The 23,435-nt window shown below is 41.0% G+C and overlaps 1 protein-coding gene across 1 annotated transcript in view; it reads left to right on the forward strand.

The window, feature by feature from the left end:
• Positions 1-1,147: 1,147 nt before the first annotated feature.
• STMN2 (stathmin 2) overlaps positions 1,148-23,435 on the forward strand; it is a 40,542-nt gene continuing 18,254 nt past the window's right edge. Inside the window, exon 1 of the mRNA XM_061342952.1 lies at positions 1,148-1,391. Coding sequence (XP_061198936.1) covers positions 1,373-1,391 — 19 coding nt within the window. The 5' untranslated portion in view covers positions 1,148-1,372. The remainder of the gene's footprint in view (positions 1,392-23,435) is intronic.

Genomic DNA, 23,435 nt, shown 5'->3' on the forward strand with positions numbered 1-23,435 from the left:
TGCAATAGCACCACTGAAGGAAGGAGAATGGTGCCTGCGCTCTGGCTGCTCCAGGAGAGCACAGCTCCACACGGGAGACCTCTGCCTCTCTCCTACTTTTCTCACCCACCCATACACACTGTGAAACAACTCCACAAGTAGCATCCTCCAAATTCCAAGCTGAAAATTTGCCATGTCTGTCTACAAGCAGCGTGGGAGCCTGTTATCACTGATAGCTTCTAACAATAGGGCTGGTTTCCCTTGGGAGACGCAAATGAGCTCCAGCTGGACAGCACATGGATTAGACAGTAAAGATGGAGTGTCCTCCTCTTTGCACTACCCTCTTGGATACTGTCTCCTCCAGGCAAGCAACTGCTTCCAGCCCTAGGAGGTGTACAAATAGGCCCCATCACTGCCATGTTTCAAGCAAGAATTTGAATTAAACACCCACATTTGTGTACTGTCTATCAGTCATGTCACTGGTGTTCCTCTTGCTGGGGAGAGAGAATCCTTAAAGTGAATGTAGAGAATCCTTACAATGTGTCCAGCCCCTTTCATATGATACTGACATCAGGTCCCATCCTGAACACTTTATCAGGTGAATCAAGCTCACAGCTTCCCAGTGGCTTGTATTATAGCACAGCAGGGGAGTGGTTATTGATTTCTTTTCCCAATTATCCTGAGTTTGGCTTTCCAGAGCCCTTCAAGAGTGTAAGCAGGTCCAGCTGCCATTCCCCATGTTTTAGCAGAGTTCCAATTGTCCATGGTGAGGTCTGGGGATACTAAAATACCAACATGGAGAAAAAAATCAATATAAAACTATTGTTTGTGGTATCTGTATACCTTTGTAAGAAATGGGATGCAGAGGTAAAAATAATCTGAGCAGCAGTTTTACTGAAACGGTTTAGAAAATCCCTTGTGTTGGTCCCTTCTTCCTTTGGTCGTCTTTGGAGTAAAATGTGTTAAAATGAATTTGTACATGTTTTACAGGTAGCAACAGCAGAGCCTTCAACACCAATAGGCTTCTCTCGTGTAGGACATAAAACATTTGACATGGAATGTACTATCGAAGCCAGGCCGAGGGGGGAGAGGCATTCAAGGGCTGATTTCCTTTTCAAACTGCATTCTGGCACTTTGTACTCCAGCACCATTGGTGGATCAATATTTAATGCCCGGAGATTCTGGCTCTGCAGGAGTCATGTCAGGGGACCTCTAGAGCCAATCTGCTTGGGTAGAGGAGTGATAATTATTCATGGGCTCCTGCCTCTCACTCCTTCTCTTGCACAGCCCCACTCTGCTGACTCAGTGCCTTACTCAGTCTCCTCTCCCTCTCTCCGCCGCTGTAGCTGGACCCCTTTGCCTTCACAGCCTCTGAGAGCCTGCGCATCCCACCATGGCCAAAACAGCGATGGGTAAGAAAATGCCTCTCTTTCCTGCAGCCAATACACCGGCCACTATTCCCTGGGAATGCTGCTGGCACTGGCCACTCCTCTCAGCATCCATAGAGTTTAGGAGGAAATCAAGACAATGCTAAGCGGATTGTTTTATTTCTTTGATTAAAAAAAAAAAAAAAAAAAAAAAAAAGGAGAGGGTGGGGGACCCCGGGGCTCTTTTAACATCCTGAGATGGGATTAATTATTTACTGATGGGTGAGGTCGGCACATGAGCACAGCCTGATTTTGAAACAGCTTTTGTTATTTTGAAGTTTAATATATGTATTATGGTATTAATATATATATTAAATATATATATATATATATATAAAAGAAAACGAACCGGAAAGTTATCCCCGCTATAGATACACCTCCCCCCGCCGTTGTAGCCCCCAGTCTGTGCTCCCCTCTGTTCCTGAAACACACCGCGTAGAGAGGAGAAGAAAAGCAGGCAAGGGGGACAGGTACCGCCGGACCAGGGGGGTGCGGGTGCCCGTGATGGTGCCGTGGGGACGGGGAAGGGTCGGGTGGGGGGGCTGCAGCGGGGCGGGCACCGGCCGCGGCGCGCACTGCGGGCCTGCCGCGCCCAGCCCGGCGGAAGGGGCGGTGGCGGGGGGGGTCGGTGGCAGCGGGAGTCGCCGCTCGGCTGCTGCCCAGGTGCTCCCCGCACCTGCAGTCTGGCGGGGGGAATAATGGGGACTGGGGGACAGGCTGAAGCAGGTCACTGCATCATGGGTAGCTGGTATTTTCTAGCAGCTTTCACCCTGGTTTTCTCTGTCCCGGGGGCTGTTGGTACCTTGAGGTTGTGAGCTGCAAGAACATCCTCTCACCCTCCCGTTTCCCCCCTCCTCCATCCTTCGGCCAGAGCCGCGCCCTGCAGCCGCGCCCCCCGCCTCTTCCCCCGCCGGGCTCAGGGGAGAGGCCGGGTGGGGCCGGGCGAGCCGCGCTCCCCCCGCCGCAGCCCCAGCCCCGAGAGCCACCGGCAGCCCTTTGCTCTCCGGTGCTCTCTGGCTATCGGGCGGTTATCCCGGCGCCTGCGGCGGGAGCGAAAGGCGCAGCCCCGCGCCAGCCCCTTTGTTCGAGGGAGGCGGGGGGGCGCGGGGGGGTTCGTAGTGGAGGGTGTGGGAGTGAGCGAAGAGGCTGCTGAAAGCATCCAGGCACTACTGATCCTTGATTTTTCTTTTGGGGCAAATGAGGCAGGACCTACGGTTACGCATTCAAGTTTTCACAATCATTCACCATTAAAGTCATGCACGCACAAATCCCGCAGAATAAGGTTGGAGAGCTCCAACACAGTTATTATCCTTCTCCAAGAAACAAAACCCATTCAAATTCCCATTTTGTGCAGACTCTCTCTCTAAATCACAAAGTTATACCAAATCCTCTTGTCACTGATACATTATGTATTTATTCATTTGAACGTTTATGATCCAATCCTGAGGAATTATTAGTGTGGACTGAAAGCATTTTAACTGGCCATGGCACCCCTGGGAACAAGGCATGAGACAGCTATAGGTGCAAGCAGAAGAGGGGAAGCAGGGCTGTGGGAGTCTGGCCAGCCCTGCAGTGCCGAGCACGCCGTCCCCTCCCCACTGCAGCAGTCTGGTAATCAGTATTGATAATTTGCAGGCAGTCAGAGACTGATCTCCGCAGAAGGCCCTGTTAGGAATTCTGTCACTAGGGAAGAAAGGGCTCTTCAGCCTTCGATTAATTGTCTCACAGCAGGCAAATGGGAAGGTTTCTGCAGCAAGAGACGCCTGGAATCACTTGGGTTTGCCTAGGGACAGGCTGACCGTGTCTCGCCAGTTTACCTATTAATATCTGGTTAAGGAGCTACATATGCAAGCAATAAAAAGCAATGTAATTACCTAGTTTGGGTTTCTAACAACACTAATTGCAGCGGCATACAATAAAAAAAGTGAAAGATACATTATTAAAAGCATCTTCCCTCTTTAGACTCCCAAAGGTTGAGTATGCTCTTCACCATTTCTTTAAACCTTATTCTTCCTTGGCATAGTTATTTGTAGAGAAAATTTGGATCTAGGCAGCTGATTAGAGTAAGCCACTTTATCATGAGAGTTTCTTCAAGGCAACAAATTTTATTTTCATGTGGAAAAAATAGATGCATTCTTAGTCATACACTTTTCCAGTTAGTGCTAAATAAGCTACATTTGTTTTGTACTCAAGCTCTACCCAGTAGACCACTGAGACAACTACAGAGTGCCTGACTTTTTCCCTTTTTTTTTCCCTGTTGAGCACCGTATTTTGCAAAGTGGCAGTGAAGGCTTGATCCTGCTGCCACCAGAGCCAACAGAACATTTCTAATCAGCTTAAGCTGGCCCTCTATTATGTTTCTGGCCCTGGTCCAGCAAGGCACTTAAGCAGGTGTCTGAATTTGAGCATGCGAATAGTCCTGTGGCTTTGGACAGAACAGCATGTAACGCAGGTTAGGCAAATGCTAAATACCTTGATAAGCCTGTGTTTATTTTCTGCCATAGAAGGCAGAATTAATCCTAATTTTCTCTTCGGCTCTGTTAATAAAAGGTTTTAAGGAAAGCTCCTTTGTCATATGTAGGAATTTCCACAGCTGCAGGAACGTCTGGTGCTCAATACACCCTCAAGACCCATGGAGTTCTTTCTGTTTAGCTTACAGAGTATGTGAATGATGCACATGAGGCACACACACATTTATGTATTTATAGTTAAGTGTGTCTTCTTTTTAAATTTCATATAACACAACCATACGGACATTCTGGGAGCTTTTAAATTGCATCCTCCCCTTGACACCATCCTCCAAATGAAGCCAGGGTTGGATGAATGGACTCCTTCATGCATTATGCTGCCTAACTTATAGGCCATGCATCTGGCTGGATAAAATTCCTTAGGGTCTGTACACGGCAGTGTGAGGGTGAAACTGTCAGTGATGCCAGTAGAGCTAAATAAGTTGTCTGAAACCATTATTTCATTCTTTCCTTGCAGTGTTTAATTTAAAGAATTTATTTTGGAGACATCTTTAGACAATCGTCACACAGAAAGTCTCAGTCACTATTATGGTTCTTGTTTATTTTACAGGAAGTTGTTTAACAGAAGTATATGGGATATGTGTTAATAATGTGTTAAAGAAGTGTTTTAATTCAAACTGCTTTTAAGACAGTCAGAAACTCTGTGAGGTTATAAATAGGTGGGATTCTGAGGAAACAGAAGAGCGTTCAGGCAGCTTCGTGCTGCCTCCTTTGCATATCTCAGTAAGACTGATTATACTGTTGTAAAAGTGCTTCAGAGTTGTTCTTCTACTTTGTCATCTGCATTTTAGTTACAAGCTCAGTCTTCCTTCACTTAGCTTGATGGAAGCAGTGTCACTGTTAAGTCTGCCTATTAACTGAGTACTGCATTATTCTTTTATCTGGTATACAAACGTACATATGAAGTCACAAGTAACTATGGTTGTTGAATTTAACTGGTTTAATTATTTTAATAACTAGGGGTAGGCATTTTGCCTCTGATCTGCCAGTACACTTCAAGAATTGCTTGATATTCCACAACTGTGCATGAGTAGTCATCTGGACATCAATGGCAGCGACAAGCTTCAAGTTAAACAGCATATGGCTAGGTGCCAGGCTGCATTTGAACAGAGCATGCTCCTTTCCATATTATGCAGTTTTTAGCAGAAGGCTTTAACCTCCTGCTTTTATAAATAAATGCAGTTTTCCCCTTTTATAAATAAATTAACACAAATCATCACTACATCATTTTCAGCTGTCATAAAATTGCATATTTGAATAGACAAATAGGAAATTAAGATGAGAATGAATTTAGACAAGATTCAGAAGAGTTTGTTGTCTCATAATGTCAGCAGAAATGTGATTTGACTGAGACACTGTTATTCCAACTTCTCTCAAGATCTAGAAGAAACATTTCAACTAGTTTATTTTTCCAAAAATTGTGATTACTAAGCTAATATAAAGTCTGTGGCAAGTACAGTTCACTGGAGACCTGAAGATTAACACCCATGTACATTCTTTCCCTGTTTTTAAAAAGTAGATTACTCTTCCTGCTATTGAGAACTGAGGCAGTAAAAACAGTCCATATGGCTGGGAATTTATGTTGCTTCATAGCAGTTCTTTACTTACCCTGTGAAGTGTAGACGCAGGAGCATGGAAGCATCATCTATTCCATCATCTTATGGAAGAGATCCCATAACATACTGAGGAAATAAAAATAAAATTCAGCAGCTTGAACACTTCTAAAATGTTCTCTCACCTCCACCTCCATCACCTCTTTGTTCTAATATAAGTTCTATTTAAACTGAAGGCTTCCCTTTTTGATAAAGTATACCTGGAATTAATTCACATTGATTTTGTCAATTTGAATTGCTTTTAATTCACCATGGATTTATTTTTTTTGTTTTTCATTTCTTTGGAATTTTACAACAATAATACATTTCTCTAGATCACATTTTACGCAGCTATTTTTTAATATTAATGTATGTGTAATCTAGTCTTATGGCTAGGATTTCTCTGGTGCATTTATAGCTATTCCTTTACAAAAGGATTCTTCATTTTCAAATTAATAGCATTAATAAAAAAAAAAAACCAACATAAAAAACCAACCACCTCATTGCAGAAGAGAGATGAGACAGTCAAATCCAGCAATATTTTTAGATTGCATTTTAGCCTTCAAAGACTATATGAAATTAACTGATTATTTCTCCTAAGAGCCTTCTGTGAGTAGTAGGCATTATTATGTAGTCTGAAACAGAGAGATCAAAATGTTCCTATGACAGGTAGGTCTGGCCAATACTTGACCCATGCAGCATTTTCATGTAGGTCTAATTTAACTACCTTCATAATCAAAAGGAACAAGAGGTGTTCATCATTCCTGAAAAACATAAGGCTCTAGGTGTCTTAAAGTGACACCATCCTAAAATGGTGTCACTCCAAATAATACAGTTGGAAAATGAACTTGCTAAAAGGTTTTATAAAGATTATACAGCAAGAAAGCTACCACTTGAATGTGAGTGACTGAGGGTGGCTCCTAGCCCTGTGACCAGCAGGCAAAATCACAGCTGGGACTAAAGTCCTCCAACAAGTCTTCTCACTTGGTGTGCTTCCCCCAGGCTGTATATGTATACTGAGTAAATTTGCCTGTCAGCTTCTGTTACCAGCCTTCACAGCTGGTACTGCCTGGTGCTTTAAGGAGGATCAAATATCACATCATGAACCAGTGCTCACTTATCTCTGCAGTAACTACCTTGAAAAATCCAATGTTCTCCGTACAAGTCACCTTTATAAACAAAAGAACTGTTGCTGTTACCAGGTAGCTTATAGAGAACGTGTTCTTCAGAAGTATCCATAAAATGGATGATAGATGAACCAACTTTGCAAATAAGGCTTGCTTTGATGGAGCCAAGGGAGTTCAACCACTAACTTCAGCACCATCAGCTGATCCTCATCCCATGTGGGCCGCAGAAATTGCTGGATGATTTGAAGGAAAGTGTGCCATTCACAGTTCTTTCTAGGCTGCACAAAATGCTCATGCTATGAATTCTGTGGATACAGTCAGGTGGTGATGGTTTCTGTGTGAGTCCTCCTGTGATCATGAGCCAGCAATTCTACCTGGGACACATACTCAGTCCTGCTAGGTGCTGAGCTCCCATGACTATAGCACAGGCAGTATCTATTGCTCTGGTTGCTCAACATTTTTCAAAACCAGAAAAAAATTGCTTCAGAGACCTCAATCTGCACAGACCTGCATCCTCAGTCAAATGAAAAGGACCAATGCACAAACGCTAGCTTCTGGGATTACAATACTCAAGACATCGTGTGTCTGAGCAATACCAGCAAAAAAAAAAACTACTCTGTAATTATTTGATTTTCCATTCGTTGCATGTTTCCTTTTTCTGTCTGCTAAAATATAGTTTAACCGATGAGATGAATTTAAGCTCTTCCCACCGGGATATGCAGTTAAACTGATGCCAGCATCTGCACAAGACATTCAACTCTGCTGAAGTTGGTGATATTTAGAAATGTATTTTTAAAGGTATAGCTATCTAATCCAAGAAGTTTACTAATAAATTATAATTTATGCATTCATTCTAATACACAAAACACATCACTGTTGTAGCAGTTACTGTGTGGAGACATTGTGATCCTTCATGCACTCAATCACAAAACAGCATTGTTAGGATTTGGTGGGGCTTTGGGGGATTCTTTCCACTTTTCCCCCAAGCAGGCGGTGTAGTCTAGAGAGGTGACTTAGGATAGAGTAACTAAAGTTCTAAGGCACCTCTGATGGGATCCAGGTGTGACTGCACCTCCTCAACACACCAGGAAAGGTCAGTGCCTCTGGCTATGGCTGAACAGAATATTGCTGGGAGCTGCCCAGAGTGAAGGTACTCATCACTTAGTGACCCAGAGGGAGATGCAGTGGGGAATGGTGAGACTTCAACTGTCCCTTGGGAACTTAATCTGTGGCTGCAGAGAAACCCTGCTTCAGTCTCCTCCATCGTGGTGGGAGGAAAAAGAGGTGTCAGCGAGTGCACTCCTGCCCCTCAGGCAGACAACTGGTGGTTGGCCTCCAAGTACTCTACTGAGATCTGGTGGTCCTTGTCCCTCCCCAGAGAAAACTAGAGCCACCAAGCTGTGGCCCCTTTCCACCCTTCTGTGGGAAGAGCATCATGCTGGAGAGAGGACAAGAGAGCACACAGGAGGGAAGATGACCTCCACCTATAAGTGGGAAGCTCTGGCTTATAAGACCATTGCTGGATTTTGCATGATACAGCAAAACAGACCAGAGCAGAAAATAAAACTTGAGCTTCATTGGGTGGCAGATGGGACCCTTCACCTTGAATGCCCTAATTTCTGCAAGAGGTTGAACTCAGCTCTGGCACTTCCCAGTCAAAGGTGCTCACTGTAGACAGTTGTTCCAAAGAACCTTAAGAATGCCAGCAACATTTTCTTTCTGCTGCATGTTAAAAGAAATCAACAGCTGTCCCTCCATTTGTGCAGGACCCTGACCTATCTATACATGCAACATGCTCTCACGAAGTAGGCTATACAGATTTCTTCAGAGGACAAGGTCTGGGTTGGAAGAACATCCAGTTCCCAGTGTTAGGGGAGTAAACAGTTCAAGTCTGAGGCACCCTTGCTTGTACAAAAAAGTAGCACACTACAGTGCACCACCAATTTGATGAGCACAAATTGTACTATTTATGGATGTTCATGATCGCTCTGCAGCCATGCAGGAATTTGCAGAATCTGCATTTTTTTTATTTAGAAGCCTAAATTTTTCTTAAACATCAATTTAGGCACCTAGCTCCTTTATCAGATTTTTCCGTTAAACATTTTATGAACTGACTTTCTCTTCATTAAGATGGGGATAATCTTCAATACTTGCCCCAGAGCTGTGATGTGAGGTTATGTCCCAGAGTGCATGAAAATGTGTAACAATGCTTGAATGTTACAGAAGTTGCGAAATCCGTAGTGATCAAACTAGGAAACCAAGCAATTTACCATCTGAAGCTGTATTAGCATTTAGGTTCTTTTTATAATCCTTGGGGGATTTTTTAGGTAAAGAAAGAACAATGATGTGTATATTTAATATTACTGATTGGTGTATAAGTCTACAAATTGAGAATTTACCTTAAGGTAAGGTATGCTTTACCTGAAGCTAGCTAAGGTACCTTATAATGCTTACATTTTTTACATTTAAATACAATCACTAGTCACTATATGACTATGTAGCTAGAACTTTTGATCTTTGTACTATTTTTGATCCTATCTAAAGTTATTGAAAAGACAAATTATCCTTTTGGCCTAAAATTTCCGATATACGCATGTTCACATTCATCATCTGGTTTCCACTCCTTTAAGTGTTCAATATTATTACAGTTACTATTATTACAGTTCAATGTTATTACAGTTAATTATTACTGTAAAGGACTTTTGTCCTTTACAAAAGGCTGCAGAGACTACAGCCAGGTCAAAGATGCACAAAATAATTTAGCTATACTTGTACATAAAAGTGTAGCAAATTTTGTTTTTGTACTGCAATTCCTCCAGCTACCTGAATGGATCTGTAAAAAAATGTTTGCATTCCCCTAGGAAATCTTCTGATTTAAAATGGATGCATGAATCAAGCTTTATAGTTTTTCAAATACTTCTTTTATTTAAAGTGAAATTCACTCCTATAACCCGTATGATTAGCCTTTACTGGCATTTATTCCATTTATTATGTAGAGTAATACAAAAGACTTATTTCTAAGATAATATTTTTTTCTATGTGTTTGGATTTTTATTCTTTTTTCACACTGTCAAGACTGCAATCAGGGAGCTTTCAATATTATATATTATAGGTAGGAAAGAATCCCCATACTCATTGTGGTTTAAAAACCAAAATATTTAATGTTTGTCAACAAACCACTTGTTCTCAAGGCAAATATCTTCCTGCCGGAGAAATAATTTTCTATCTCTAAATATCATTATTTTCTAAGAAAAATATCAATAATGACTTCTTAAGAAAGATAATAGTAAGATACTGATTTTAATCTGCATTGAGGATTCAAGCTATTCCTTTTTGAAATGCATTTATTTTTTTTCAAGGAAATGTTAAAAAAGGAAATACCTTCCTTAGAGAATCATACTGTGTTAGATTAGTGGTGTAAAGAACTCCACCTTCTAGTGGTAGGAGACCTGAAAAACAGGGTTAGGGTTAGGGTTAGTGCTGATTTCTGCACAGAAGATGTGAACAGTCCTGCCAAGGGTAAAAAATTGCCACAGTAAGAATAAATACTGACCCCTGGCAGAAAACTCAAGGCATTTAGAGAATCAAACAGGGGTAATCTACATTACAAAGTTTACAAAATTACATTTAGTATTTTTCTATGTAATTAGATGGATATAATTTCCTAGATTAAAACAAAGACTGGAAACAGAGTGTTAGGGACCTCAGTCTGCCCCTGAACTGCTCCTCTAATATTTCTGTAGTCTTTTAGTGTCATTTACATATTCAAGTCTGAGTTAGCAGTCAGGAAGGCATTCTTGTGAGCAATCCGCTGTCCTCATCAGAGTTTTCCATCTGCTCCATCCCCACCACCTACTGATTTCCAGTCCCAATCCATTTCCTTGGTATTTTTCCCTCATTTTCGTAGCCTAATCTCATCATCTATTCAGTCATAGTATCACCCTTATTCTTGGTCCAGTTTCAATCATCCCATTTCCTGACTGACTTTACCCTTTTTCTTATTCTTTTATTTTTAATTCGTCCTCTCTTTGCAATTTCTTTCACCAGGCATATTGAACTGCCGTTCCTTCACGCAGCCCATTCCTTCTGCTAATTGCTAATCCTCCACACTTCTGTTGGGCCAGAAGGGAAGGAATTAAGACCACAAGATAGTTCTTTTCTTCTCCTGATTTCCAGCTCTCCTTTAGTCCACAGTGACAAGGAGGAGGACTGCAAATCAACTGGCTGTAAAGCTCGGTTGTGTTTCTGCCAGCCACAGTTGAAGCTTTAAAGCAGATATTTCAGTGACTTCTTCCACAGCCAGGCCTGGGCAGATTTTTCAAATGAGGAATGATTTCCTGGCACAAAGCTCTAGAGCCTTCCAAACAAATAAAATAAGTGCTTGTTTAATTTACCGCATGCATCTATTTTTCCCTCGTCATCTTACTAGAAATAGTGAAATAATTTTTGCTAAGAGCTTCTCCAAAACTCAACAAGAGGCAGCCCTTCAGCCAAGAGAACTGTAGGCCAAATTGCAATTTAACAAAGTCATATTCAGTGGAAGGAGGACTCCCATATTTTCTAGTGCAGTGGAAGAAGAAGGGTGGCATTAAGTAGGAAATAGCAATGTCTCACTGTGGTGTATGGGTCACACATTTAAGCTGCTCAGATGTGCAACGACCAGGAACACCAGCCTTGCTAGAATTAGATCCTAAAACAGCAGAAATCTATGGTAGTAGACCCATGTTGATTTAAGCATGATGAACTCATTTTTTTCCTCCTTTAAATCTCCCAAAGCATCATCTTAGGAAGGAAATATATTTATTATTTTGAAAAGTCATACAAAAGCCAACTACACTAATAAAGGAGGATTTGATTATACAGGAAAGGAGATTTTTTAATACATAAAAAAGAATTTGATTATACAAAAAAGAGAAAAACCAGACTGCTACAAGTTGGCACTTGGCTATCTCCAGGTCCTGCTACTTACTGAAAAAATACAAAATATTGAAAAATACGAAGGCCAACCCAGTTCTGGAAATTTGATAAGTCTGTTAGAAAGGATGGGCTGATACATAGAATAAGTTCTGATTTGCCTTGAGTGACAGGCTTCTGATGCTGGGACATGCTGGTGCACAGTGCCCTGAAAATCTAGCTATTTTATTCTAAATGAGCTAAGCACCTTCACACCAGAGCCCCACAGAAACCAAGGGAGCATCTCTGCAGGGATTGACTCCTCGTGTGGTTCCTTTTAGTAGTAAAGCAGTGTTTCTGAATTCAAGATCCTCCTCTGCTCAAGTGGAGGCCAGTACTGCAGAAAAATAGGGACAGAGAGGCTCTGTCTAACAGATACATAGCTGCAGAAAGATAAATAGACTGACAGAGCAAATGAATTCTAAAAATCTTCAGTAATGTTTCAGCACGGGAAAAAAATCACTGAATTGAAAAAGAAGGAAGGAGAAGAGAAAGAAAAAGAAAAGAGGTGGATTGTGAAAGATTTCATTTACAGCAGTCACATTACTGAAAGTCCATATAAATTGTTATAGTGTAGACATTTAAGATTAATTTTACATTGTAAAAAGAATATGTATTTCTATGATGCAAGTCTGAGCAGAGCTACTTAAAACACAAATTGCTTCCTCTGACCAATGGTTCTTGTTCTAGTTTTATTGTAGCATCAGTTGTAATAAAATATTCCATCAGCAAATGTTTTATCCCAGACAATTTAATCAATTCTGAATAATATACTAATTTCTTTGCACAATCCACATGGCTTCAAAGAAGAGGCTGTCATTCTTTGTTTTTCTTTTTTTTTTCCATTCATTTTCATATCTTCTGATTAAAGTATTCTGTAATGTTTACAATCTATTCCTAACTATGATATATTTTAGCAATGCGATGTTGAGTGGCATCATTATTTGCTTAATGGAAGCAATCAAAATGTTTGAATATATGCATAAAGATATGTCTGGATACAATAGCAGAAATATAGAAATACTTCTATAGTAGAAGTAGTAGAAATATAAATCAGGTAATTAGTAATAATAGCATAGTTTAGTTAAAGAACATACAGAAAACTCTGGAGCCACAGAAGCACAGGTATATGTTATGTGGAACAGCTTGTGCCTGCCATTTCATTGATCTTTCCTTCAAATAGTTGTAAGCAGCTAGTATATTGTCCCTTGGCCACCTCTTTGCCACCTAAACAACCTTGACCCTTCTACCACTCTTCACAGGTAGTCCTTCACTGGACCTTCACCTGTTTTTCTATGTCCCTCTTAAATTGGGGGCCCAGAACTGGATGCAGTACCCGAGGTATAGCTCCACAGCACCAAACACCTTCGACTACTGCAGAACCTAACCTATCCTCCTGCTGAGTCGTACATACCTCTGCCTCCTTCATCTCTCCATTTTCCCAGTCTGACCCATTTAAAAGAAAGGTGGAAGAAACAGCAAAAACCTCTTCCTTGTGGGACTTTCAGAGCCAGCCTACATACACTGAAAATATTTCTGTAATTTTATTTAAAAAAAAAAAAGGAAGGAAGTCACTGCCACGGTGTTCGTTCCTATTTTGGTGCTTAGATTTCACCTTTCAGCATTGACAATTATGGGTTTATGTAGACATAGACTGAAACACCATCTGAAATCTCACTGTGCTTTTGTGTCCTCTTGAGAGCTCTGTAGAAGACTAATAGAAAATTGCCTTATGTCTTTAACTGCTGTGAAATGAATTTTCACAGTGGACACTGAACAATGAAATATCTAGAAGTAGCCCCACTTTCCAGATTTTGGGACCTGCCAGAAATTCTTCTCCCTAGTCATTCTGCTGCCCACAGGTTAGGAGGTAATGCCAAATGAAAAGATGAGTTTTACAAATTCTGCTTCATATCAGCATGGTTGATAAGGGAGTTGATTTCATTTTTGCTTACTCTGTGCAGTGCTTTCAAAGCCCTTCAAAACCTAAAGACGTTATTTTTGAATGAAAAGATTTCTCCAGGAATAAACACACCCTTGACAGGCTTCCTCCTAGGGACACATCCTAAAATTAGACCCAGAAATTCAGTCCTTTGGAATATCTTATAATCAAAATAAATACAGACTCTTGTTCCCACATATACCAAACTAAGCAGACTCTTAAATTTGTATAAAAGCATTTAAACTTCTGTAGTCTTTGTTATGAAAAAAAGGGGAATTAAACCATATGACATAAAGCACCAGAGTATAAATGTGATTATCGGGTATCCATGACACAGTCTCAATTATCACACCTCATTGGGCTTAAAGCAAAATCCTCCACAAATACAAATTACGTAAATAGACAAACTCTTAATACAGTTTTATACAGAAACTTTAAAGTCATTTACTAAGAGCTTATTTTGTCATTTACTAAGATCATTCAGATTTTAAATACTATTGTTAATTAACACAGTTATAATGTGTATGCCATTGTCTGTATTATTGCAAGGATAGGAACCCTTCATTTTTAAGTAACCTACTTTTATACATCATTTGCAAGTGTGTACAGAAAACAAGCTAATGCCTTTATTCAAACTGATGAGACATCCTTATTTCATGTCTCACAAAGTTACAATTCCATTCAAAACCCAGAAGAATATTGGATTTTTCAGACTGTCTCCTTTCATTGTCTTGCATTTCGACATTTAGTCGGTAGTCATGGCAGCCAGAAAGTAGTAGAATAAAGATGCAGTTACATATACTTGGCTTTAGGTCAAGTACATTGAATACATGTGGATTGCTCTAAATCCACCAATAAGCATATGTAAAAAGCTATCTATGTACACATTTGTATGTATAAACTTATGTATAAACTAAGTAATGAATGATTCTGTATGTCTGCTATTCAGATACTGTAAGGTGTGCTTTCTAGTCTACATGAAATAATTAGTTTGAGGGGTACCTTCCACAGCCCTTACAGCAGCATGTTGTCTGTAAAATTGATTCTCCTGATAATTATGGTGTGAAAATAATTGCAGTAGGTTCTGGACTTAGTGGAATGACCCAGCAAGCAAGGAATACATTTACTGAAATGTAAAGATCAAGTCCAACCCTACTGTAAATTATAGTTGCATTTATCCCATATAATGTAAACACAAGTGTCTACTTAGCTGATTGCCCTCAGTATTTTCTTTGCCTAAAGGAAGAAAAATGCACCTTGCAATTGAATTTGTTTATTGTTTTCTGAGTCTTGAGTTGTGAATAACTCCCATTTTAGCCTTCATCAGTTCGAAGTACAATTTTTAAAATGTTGGAAGATACCAAGATGTCTGCACTTTGGAGTGGCACAGGATGTGTGTTAATGAGGGCTGTGGTTACAAGCCCAATATGAATTATAAAAAATTCACATTTTATATGTGACTTACTGTTCTGTTAAAGCTTATCTGGTCCCAGAAGCCTGTTTGTCTATGAAAACTGCAACTGTAGTAATATATCTCTGTTCCCTTGATTGTACACAACAGCTAAGACTCCCTGAATGATGAAAACAGAAAAAGTTGGATTTTTTATCAATTCTTTCTAAATTGCCTTCCTTGCTGAAGGATTTTTGTGCTATTCCTTTGCTTGGTGCTGCATTACCGTCTTGCTTTCAGAACATAGAATCATAGCATCACAGAATGGTTTGGGTTGGAAAGGACCTTAAGATCATCTAGTTCCAACACACCTGGCATGGGCAGGGACACCTCACACTAAACCATCCCACCCAAGGCGCTGTCCAGCCTGGCCTTGAACACTGCCAGGGATGGAGCATTCACAGCTTCCTTGAACAACCCATTCCAGTGCCTCACCATCTTCTCAGCAAAGAGCTTCTTCCTTATATCTAACGTGAACTTTCCTTTAAACCCATTAGCCCTGTCCAATTGTCCTACAGTCTCCTTGTAGATAGCCCTCTTCAGATGGTGGAAGGCTGCTATGAGGTCTTCACACAGCCTTGTCTTCTCCTTCTCTTCTCCAAGATGAACAAGCCCAGCTTGCTAAAAAATTGTGCTCTTGAGAAGCTCAGTCTGGCTCTTAGAACAGTTTTGACAGTGATCTCAGTCCAAAGACAGGGGATGGCATTTCATAATATGAAATTATACCAGTACAAATCCAGAGTCTACTGTGTCCAGATGAAAAGAAACAGCAGCAGAACTCCTATTTCTATTGTGAAGACTGACAACATGCCAGGATTATGTCATTACTCTCTAGGCATGATAATACACAGCTGCCATGGAACAAAAAGACACCCAATGTCAGCAGGTGACATGTGGCCAGATGTTACAAGACCAGGAAGAGTTTGTTGAGCCTATATAAAGGGATCAAGGTGATGCAAAATTAAGTCACTGGAAGCCTCTGAAGAGATCATTACGAAAAACTAAGTAAATGCCACTGTTCCAAACACATGTAGTTGAAGGGGAGAATCAGAAAAATGAAAGATACTGGCAGCCAGCTCTGTCACACCCTGCTCTAGTAACCCAGTCTTACTGCACTAAAACATAACCCGTAGCATGATTCATACCTTGGGAAGATACTGTTTGATCATAGTAGGCTTCGTAACTAAACTGTTGCCATTTTATTTCATCATACTTGATTTGTATCCTCACTCTAGGGACTGTTTCACCAGCCAGCACCAGTATTGCCATCAGCACTCTCAAGGAGACAGCCTGTGCCAATGGAGGTGTCACTCCAGAAATTAGACCTGTGTTCTCCATTCAGCTTTCCTATAGAGAGGGTCTGTGACCTGAGGCAGGTTTTTTTCAACTCTGAGTAATTTCTCCTCCAGCATCCCTTGCCTGTCTTTTATCATTTACACCATAACCTTTTTGGCATGGGGTGTTGGCATCCAACTTCTTTGTGCAGAAGGCACTGCACAGGTAGATGGACCTTCATGTGTTCACACCATGCAATAAGAAGATCACCTTAAGAGTTTACTGGGAGACAGCAGCCATCTCCTAGTCCCTGACTGCTGGGTGCTCAAGGGAGACTAGTGTGCTTAACACAAGGACTCAAAATTGAGCTTCTCATGCCATGCCTGGGTCAGAACAAGTGTAGGCACACTGGTGTTGTGGTGACTGATACCTACATGGCAGGGCTGGTGGTGGAAAGCAGGCTGCCTGCAGGCTCTGCACCTTCCAAGCTGTAATACAGCCCACCCCATGCTGACAAGGACACTGAAGAACCACTTCCTTTGCAAGTCCTTCCCTGGTGCTGCAGCCACGAGCGTGGCCCCAGGACTAAGCACCACAGCTTTGCAGCCAAGAAACAGCATGGCTCCAGGAGCTCCTAAGCACTACACAGCCACTTCTGGGGGAAGGATCATACTTCTGGCGGTTCTCTGGCTGCGGGGAAGTCCTGAAGCAAACTGTAATAGCTGCTGTTATGGCAAGCTAGTACAGGTGGTAGCCTCAGTCTCTGACATCCTAAAACCAGATAATCTGTGAACAGCAGAGCTGAGGTGGGTGTGTTAGGAGCATCTCTAAGAAGCTTTTTGCTTCTCTGGCATTTATACATGGACATCAGCATCCCTAAAAACACTTCTTTTAGCCTGCATGGAAACAGATTCTGGTTCAGTGCTGCTTACCAGGGGGCATCTTCAAAACCATGTTAGTGGAAATTTTTGAGTGAAATACCTGGCTTTTTAGGCCATTTTGTATTTAACCTGTCTCAGAAGTAAAAGAATTTAATGGCTTTGTGTGCTGGTGAAAGGGATATGTCACAACCCTTCAGGTATACGATAAGAAGGAAGTACTTTTCACAGAGTGAGCACTAAATCATGGAGAGCAAATCTGCCTGTTCAGAAATTCCAGGGATTAAGGTTTTTATTTTTAAATCATTCATACAAGACTCTGAGTGATAGCTCAGGGGATAGGGATTTTTCTTGAGAACAGAAAAATTAATTATAGGATCAGACCCAGGATAATACGCGCAGAATCGTTGTTATTACTGTATCAGTAGTCCTGAACTAAAAATAAAGCAGAATTTTTCTGTAAGACATGACACACCCAAGTTTGCTACAATACCAAAAGAGACTGGTTTTCCCATGTGCAGGTATGTACACAAAACCATCACCAGTTCTCAAGCAGGTGAGTCAAATAAAGACTAACCAAACAGACTACTCCCTTTTTCCATCCAGTTCATATTCAGGAAAATCTCTTTGGTTCACATCATCCCATAGCTGAATTTCCATAGTTTTTAGTGCTTCCTTAGAATACAGGAGACAGCAGATAGCAGAACAGCTACTGGGTGGGGCTGCCTTAAAGATTCACAAACTACGGATGTTTGCACAACTTTCACAGTTAGGTGATAATAGGAACTATCTATGGCTGAGGTAGCCTCTTATGAAGGTAGGTGTAAGTCCAGCATCTTAAACATCAGCATTCTGCCAAAGCATCTGAAGAGCAGGGATTAAACTTCTCACTGCAAAAAACTGACCAGTTGTTTTCAGTTAACCATCAGGTGTCTTAGCCATTGAGTTCATTGCTCACTTTTCATCCTCTCCATTGTCTTCAAAGTCTGCTTTACTAACTCACATCTTTTCTTACATAAAAAACTGTATGGGAAGAAAACTGGGAGAAAGAAGATAAGGTGTGGAGGTGAGGAAGGAAATAAAGTGGGAGATGCCTTGAACAAATTGCAAAAGCAAAGCAGACCTTAAAGAAGGAGGTCTTCTCCCCTTGGGAAAAAAATATCACTATAATTTTTGTTTTCCCCCCAGGCTGAAGTTCCCTGAAGTTTAAATAGATTTCAGGAGGGTCACAGACCTCTGTATTAGCACTGGGCTATGTTCCCTTCCGCTCAGTCCTGAAGGACTGTTGGAACTGAACTGCCAGGTGCTTCCTTATGCTGATGTGATGCACTGGCTCCCCAAAGGGATGGCTCAGATGACAGAGTGCAGCCCCTGACTCTGCCACTGCCACTGCTGCAGACCTGTGTCTGCAGAGCCAGAGAAGGAGAAGCCTACCCATAGCTTTCTTGTCTGTTCTTCCCATGCCTACCAGCATGCTGTGTGATGAGGCTGTCATGTCTCTGAGTTCACTGACAAGCTCTGGACAGGCACATGTCTATATTCCTTCCATACTGGAAGAAAATGTATGAGTTTTTCTTTCTGCAAACAGACAGTGCAATCTGGCCCAAGTTTCTGTAACAGTGACTGTGGCAGAGCATCTGCATCACTGTTTGTTTTTGGTAAGCATTACAAGGTAAATTATTTTTTTATTATTAAAAAAAAATCTTCCTTTAAAATCTTATTTTGACAATGAAATTGCATTAGCATAACAAAATAGTCCCATTAACTCATGTCACAGGTGACTGTAAGGGTCAGGGTTCAGTAGATAGGTTTTCTCATTGCTTCAGCAGTGAAAATTACACAAATAGAAATAATACAAATAATACATTTTCTGGACATAAGGTAGGAAATGCTAGAATCACTGTTGGCAGAGGAAACTCAGTCATACACAGTTTCTATTCCTTGTTTTCTGTTTCTTGTTTCTTTTCATGGTACTAATTTACTCTATGGCATAGATAGTGAAATACTCAAAATTTCAGGGACAGAGGACACGACCAAAACTCTGTACTCATCTCTATATTAAACTGCATTGTAGTATATGAAGAGTGCATCTTTAAAGACTTAGCCACCAATGATTGGTCCCACCTGAGTGAGGGTCCCATGCCACATTTACCACCAGTGAAACAGCTGAGGACTCTAGGGCATTGAAGAGCCCATGCTCTGTGAGTAGTTTAAAGCAACCTTATTTTTGTTGGGAAAACTGGAAAAGCACATACTCAAGGTAGTGAAGTAGACTCACACCAAATACTCTGTTGAGAAGTGTTTTCCTTTCAGAGAGACAGTAACAAAATAAGCCCCACCTCTGTGAACTGCCAAAATGAGATACCGCTCATGACTGAACATGGATAAGATGTATTCACTGCAGGGGCTTTTGCTTTCATTCCCTCCATTAATGACAACTCTGTAAGCCTCTCAATATCCTTAGGTTTTCTGAAAACACAGAGATTCACTGGCCTTAAAACAACCTAATTCATCTATCTCTTGGAGCTGGACCAATCACTCTCTGGTGATGCTCATCTTTCCATTGACTATAATGAAAACTTTCATGACTGCTGCAAACTAGCTGTCTTAAATGTTAGACCACAAACTCATACATCTCAGAGAAGTGCTAAAAATTAAATGATATGTAGGTTCCCTATCATTCACGCCCCATCTTGAGTTTTAGTTCTCCCAGTCCCATATATGAGGCCCAGTGCTAGTTCACCACTTTGTAAACACTTAGTATGCAGCTTTTTTCAAATACTCCACCAGCTATGGGGAACCAATTACAGTTATGATCATATAACACCATTTCATTTGACATAAAAGTATGCAGCACACTTCTAAATTGGTTTATTAAAAAAAAAAAAAACAACAAAAATACTGGCCAGAAGATTGTGCCTGTTGGTGTTCACAAAATTAAGTGGGTTTTCATGACTTGAAGCATTGTCTTGACAGACCAAAAAGTCTGCCATCTCAAAGGAGCATTAACAAAGTGAAATTTTGCAGCATACTGCTTTGTCAATAACATCCATGAGAAAATATACAGGATGGGTGTAGTAGGTCTTCTCTGCCTTGCAGTAAAGATGCTTCACCTAATCTTAATTCTTACTCCCTGCAGTTTCTTTCAAAGCAGAAAGCAAAGCAGGGTACCACATTCCCGGCAGTATTCAAAGCCAGGCTGGATGGAGCTTTGAGCAGCCTGGTCTAGTAGAAGTGTCCCTGCCTGTGGCAGGGGGTTTGGAACTACATGCTCTTTAAGGTCCCTTCCAACTGAAACCATTCTATGATTCTATGATTTCGGTTTAGTCTCAGAAATCTGACTGTCTTACAGGTACCTGGCATGGGAACATGGGGCTGAGCCATATTATCAGTTCACATTTTGACCATGGGCAACATACCAGTTTCTGTTTCCTTCCAGGTGTGCACAACTTCAAGAACCAGTTGGCTGGTAGGACTTGAACCATCAAAAATCAGTAACTCTTCATTATATGTGGACTGGATTCAGGAAGGCAAAAGGAATTAATATATTTGCTTCCATCAGATATTAATTATAAGTAACACACTTATGTCTCTTGCTTTCATGCGTTAAAAATACTCTTGCTTATGAATAACGGTCTCTGCTGTGACACTGCAATCTGTCCTAGCAGTGCTTTGCCAAGGAACAAAATATGACCCAAATTGCCAGCGTCCTGTCATTCATGACAGATTTTCATTTTACAGTGTAAACTGTAAAATATTCCTTATAGCTACTGGTTAATAGATGAAAACAGACAGGGTGGTTTTACCAGTGGTTTCCCTAATCTTCCTGTGTCTGCCAGCAACAAAAAATTGGTTGCTGACTTCTAATGGCAGACATGGCATTCTTCCTTATTAGCGTCACTCAATGTGCAAAGAGCTTCAGGACTGACAATGGAGTAATTTTCTGTCAATTGTAGAGGAATATGGAATGTATCTGAATAAGCGTATTATTTGACATCAGGAGAGCACTTTCAAAGAGAATCATCAAACACCCCAGCTGACTGTGCTTTGGCTGACACTGTAGAGCAGTCTCCAAGGACACAAACTGTTTTATTTGGTGGGTAATAAAACTGGAAGTTGTGCATTAGTGCATTAGCACTATACCCGCCATGCTGCAGGCATTAGTGGGACTGAACCAGTCTAAAGGAAAGAATCCCAAAATACATACAGCATGGGCATGGACTGCCTAATATTGTTAGGTAGGAGAGCCAGTCCAGCTGTCCTACCCTGCTTGCTCATACAGATGTAGCACTGGCACCCTTGAAAGCATGTGGAAGATCTTACCTAGACAAGCAAGTAGAAAGCCCACAAAAAAAGAGCATGGAAATGTTCACTCAACACAGGGTGTGGTTTCACTGTTTCTAAACAGGGTTGTTAAAAATAGTTTGAGAAAATTGCTTAAAACACTGATATTAAGGTGTATTTGAGACTCATTCAGAAAAAATGGTATTCTTGAGTTTCAAAGCTATCTGACTTTCTTCCGTGAAGCTGTCAAAACTTTTGAGGGGATTAGATAATTTTTCTAAGGCTTCCTCTGCTACTCTGAATATGAGGAATTTATTTTAAAAAAGTAGATGAGGTTCTGAAATAGCCATACAGCTTTAGAATTTAAGATCTGTAAATACTAGGATATTCACAGCAAAACTGCAAGAATACTGAAATCCCTTCTGGTTTTAACAAAAATCAGTGTTCTGCTCTTACCCAACGTTGAAGCTTTTAATGCATATAAACAGTTAAATCTTGCTGCATATAACTAAGAGGATTCTGTTGCCATCTTTTATCAACATTGTTCTTTCATAGCAATTTCCCTATCAAAGCTTTTGTAGTATTACGATTACCATCATTTATTTTACTTCATTTAACTTACACAGTTAACGGAATGATATGTCCCCTACATGACTGCACAAGGAGCTACGTAATTAGCAACCCAGTCGAAACACGTTTGAAAAATAAACATTGTTGCAATCACTGCTTGTCTTCAAGGGTTTTCAAAAGCTCCACTATAAGACAGATGATTTTTGTGCCTACTTCAGTTAACACAAGAAGTCCTGTGCGACTGCATTTATGCAGCATCTGTGCAGTTTGCGTTCTGGCCCAAGTGGGCTGCTTTTCTAATAGAAGAACATTTATTTGTTTTGTGAGAACAGTCTTCTATGGCTAAAACTCTAACTCCCTGGGATTTCAGAAAGCACAGTTATCTCAGTGTTCAACCTGTGTGACATGGGCCAGCCACTCTTATCAAATCGCTAGCTGGGCTAACTTTAGTGCTTTGGGGTTTTTTAATGTATGGTAGTTTAAGGAAAGGACAGCTCCTGCTACTCCGTGCTGCTAAATAAGCTGTTCTTTGCCTGGTCAAAGGAAAAAACAGTATTTGTCAACGCAGCAGGTATCTTGGTTCCCAGTGTTGCAGCAGCCTCCAGAACGTTCTGTGAGTATTCAAGCCAGATTCCAGCTATGGTTGAAGGATTTGCCAGGGCAAATGGAGAGTAAAACAATACCATGAAAAAAGAAAATGCAATGCTTATAAAGCATGGAAAATCATCCTAATTCTGTCAGTGGCCAGAGTGAAACAGGACAATGATTTCATCAGTGCGCTTTCAGTGCAGCTATTGTACTGAAAGGAAAGAGAACTGAGCACGTTCTTAACCTTTCTCCAGTCACATTTTGCAGATGGCAAGCTGGGACCTTTTTCTAATTGTTTTAAATGCTGTTAGAAAACAAGACATCTTCAATGTCAAGTAAAGATAAAAATAACAACAAAGGCCGCAAAAGGCAGGGTTCCTTGGATGCTGCTTTGTATGGATCTTTCTACAATGACATTTATAGGTATTTACTGTAGCAGCTATTGAGCAGGCCTTGTGCAAGAATAGTTAGCTTTCAGCTCCATGTCATCGGTGGCCATTTCTTTAATGCTAAACCCTGCATCCATGTTTTGTAGGTTTAGCAAACTCCCAGGCAGCATGATGACTCTCATGTGCTCCCACTCCACTTAGAATCATACAATCACAGAATAGTTAGGGTTGGAAAGGACCTTAAGATCATCAAGTTCCAACCCCCCTGCCATGGGCAGGGACACCTCACACTAAACCATATCACCCAAGGCTTCGTCCAACCTAGCCTTGAACACTGCCAGGGATGGAGCATTCACAACCTCCCTGGTCAACCCATTCCAGTGCCTCACCACCCTAACAGGAAAGAATTTCCTCCTTATATCCAATCTAAACTTCCCCTGTTTAAGTTTGACC

This window comes from Neopsephotus bourkii, unplaced genomic scaffold (assembly GCF_033783945.1).
Source record: "Neopsephotus bourkii isolate Nb327-2 ecotype Australia unplaced genomic scaffold, CSIRO-AGI_Nbou_v1 NB_1820, whole genome shotgun sequence".
In the NCBI taxonomy this organism is placed as follows: Eukaryota; Metazoa; Chordata; class Aves; order Psittaciformes; family Psittacidae; genus Neopsephotus; species Neopsephotus bourkii.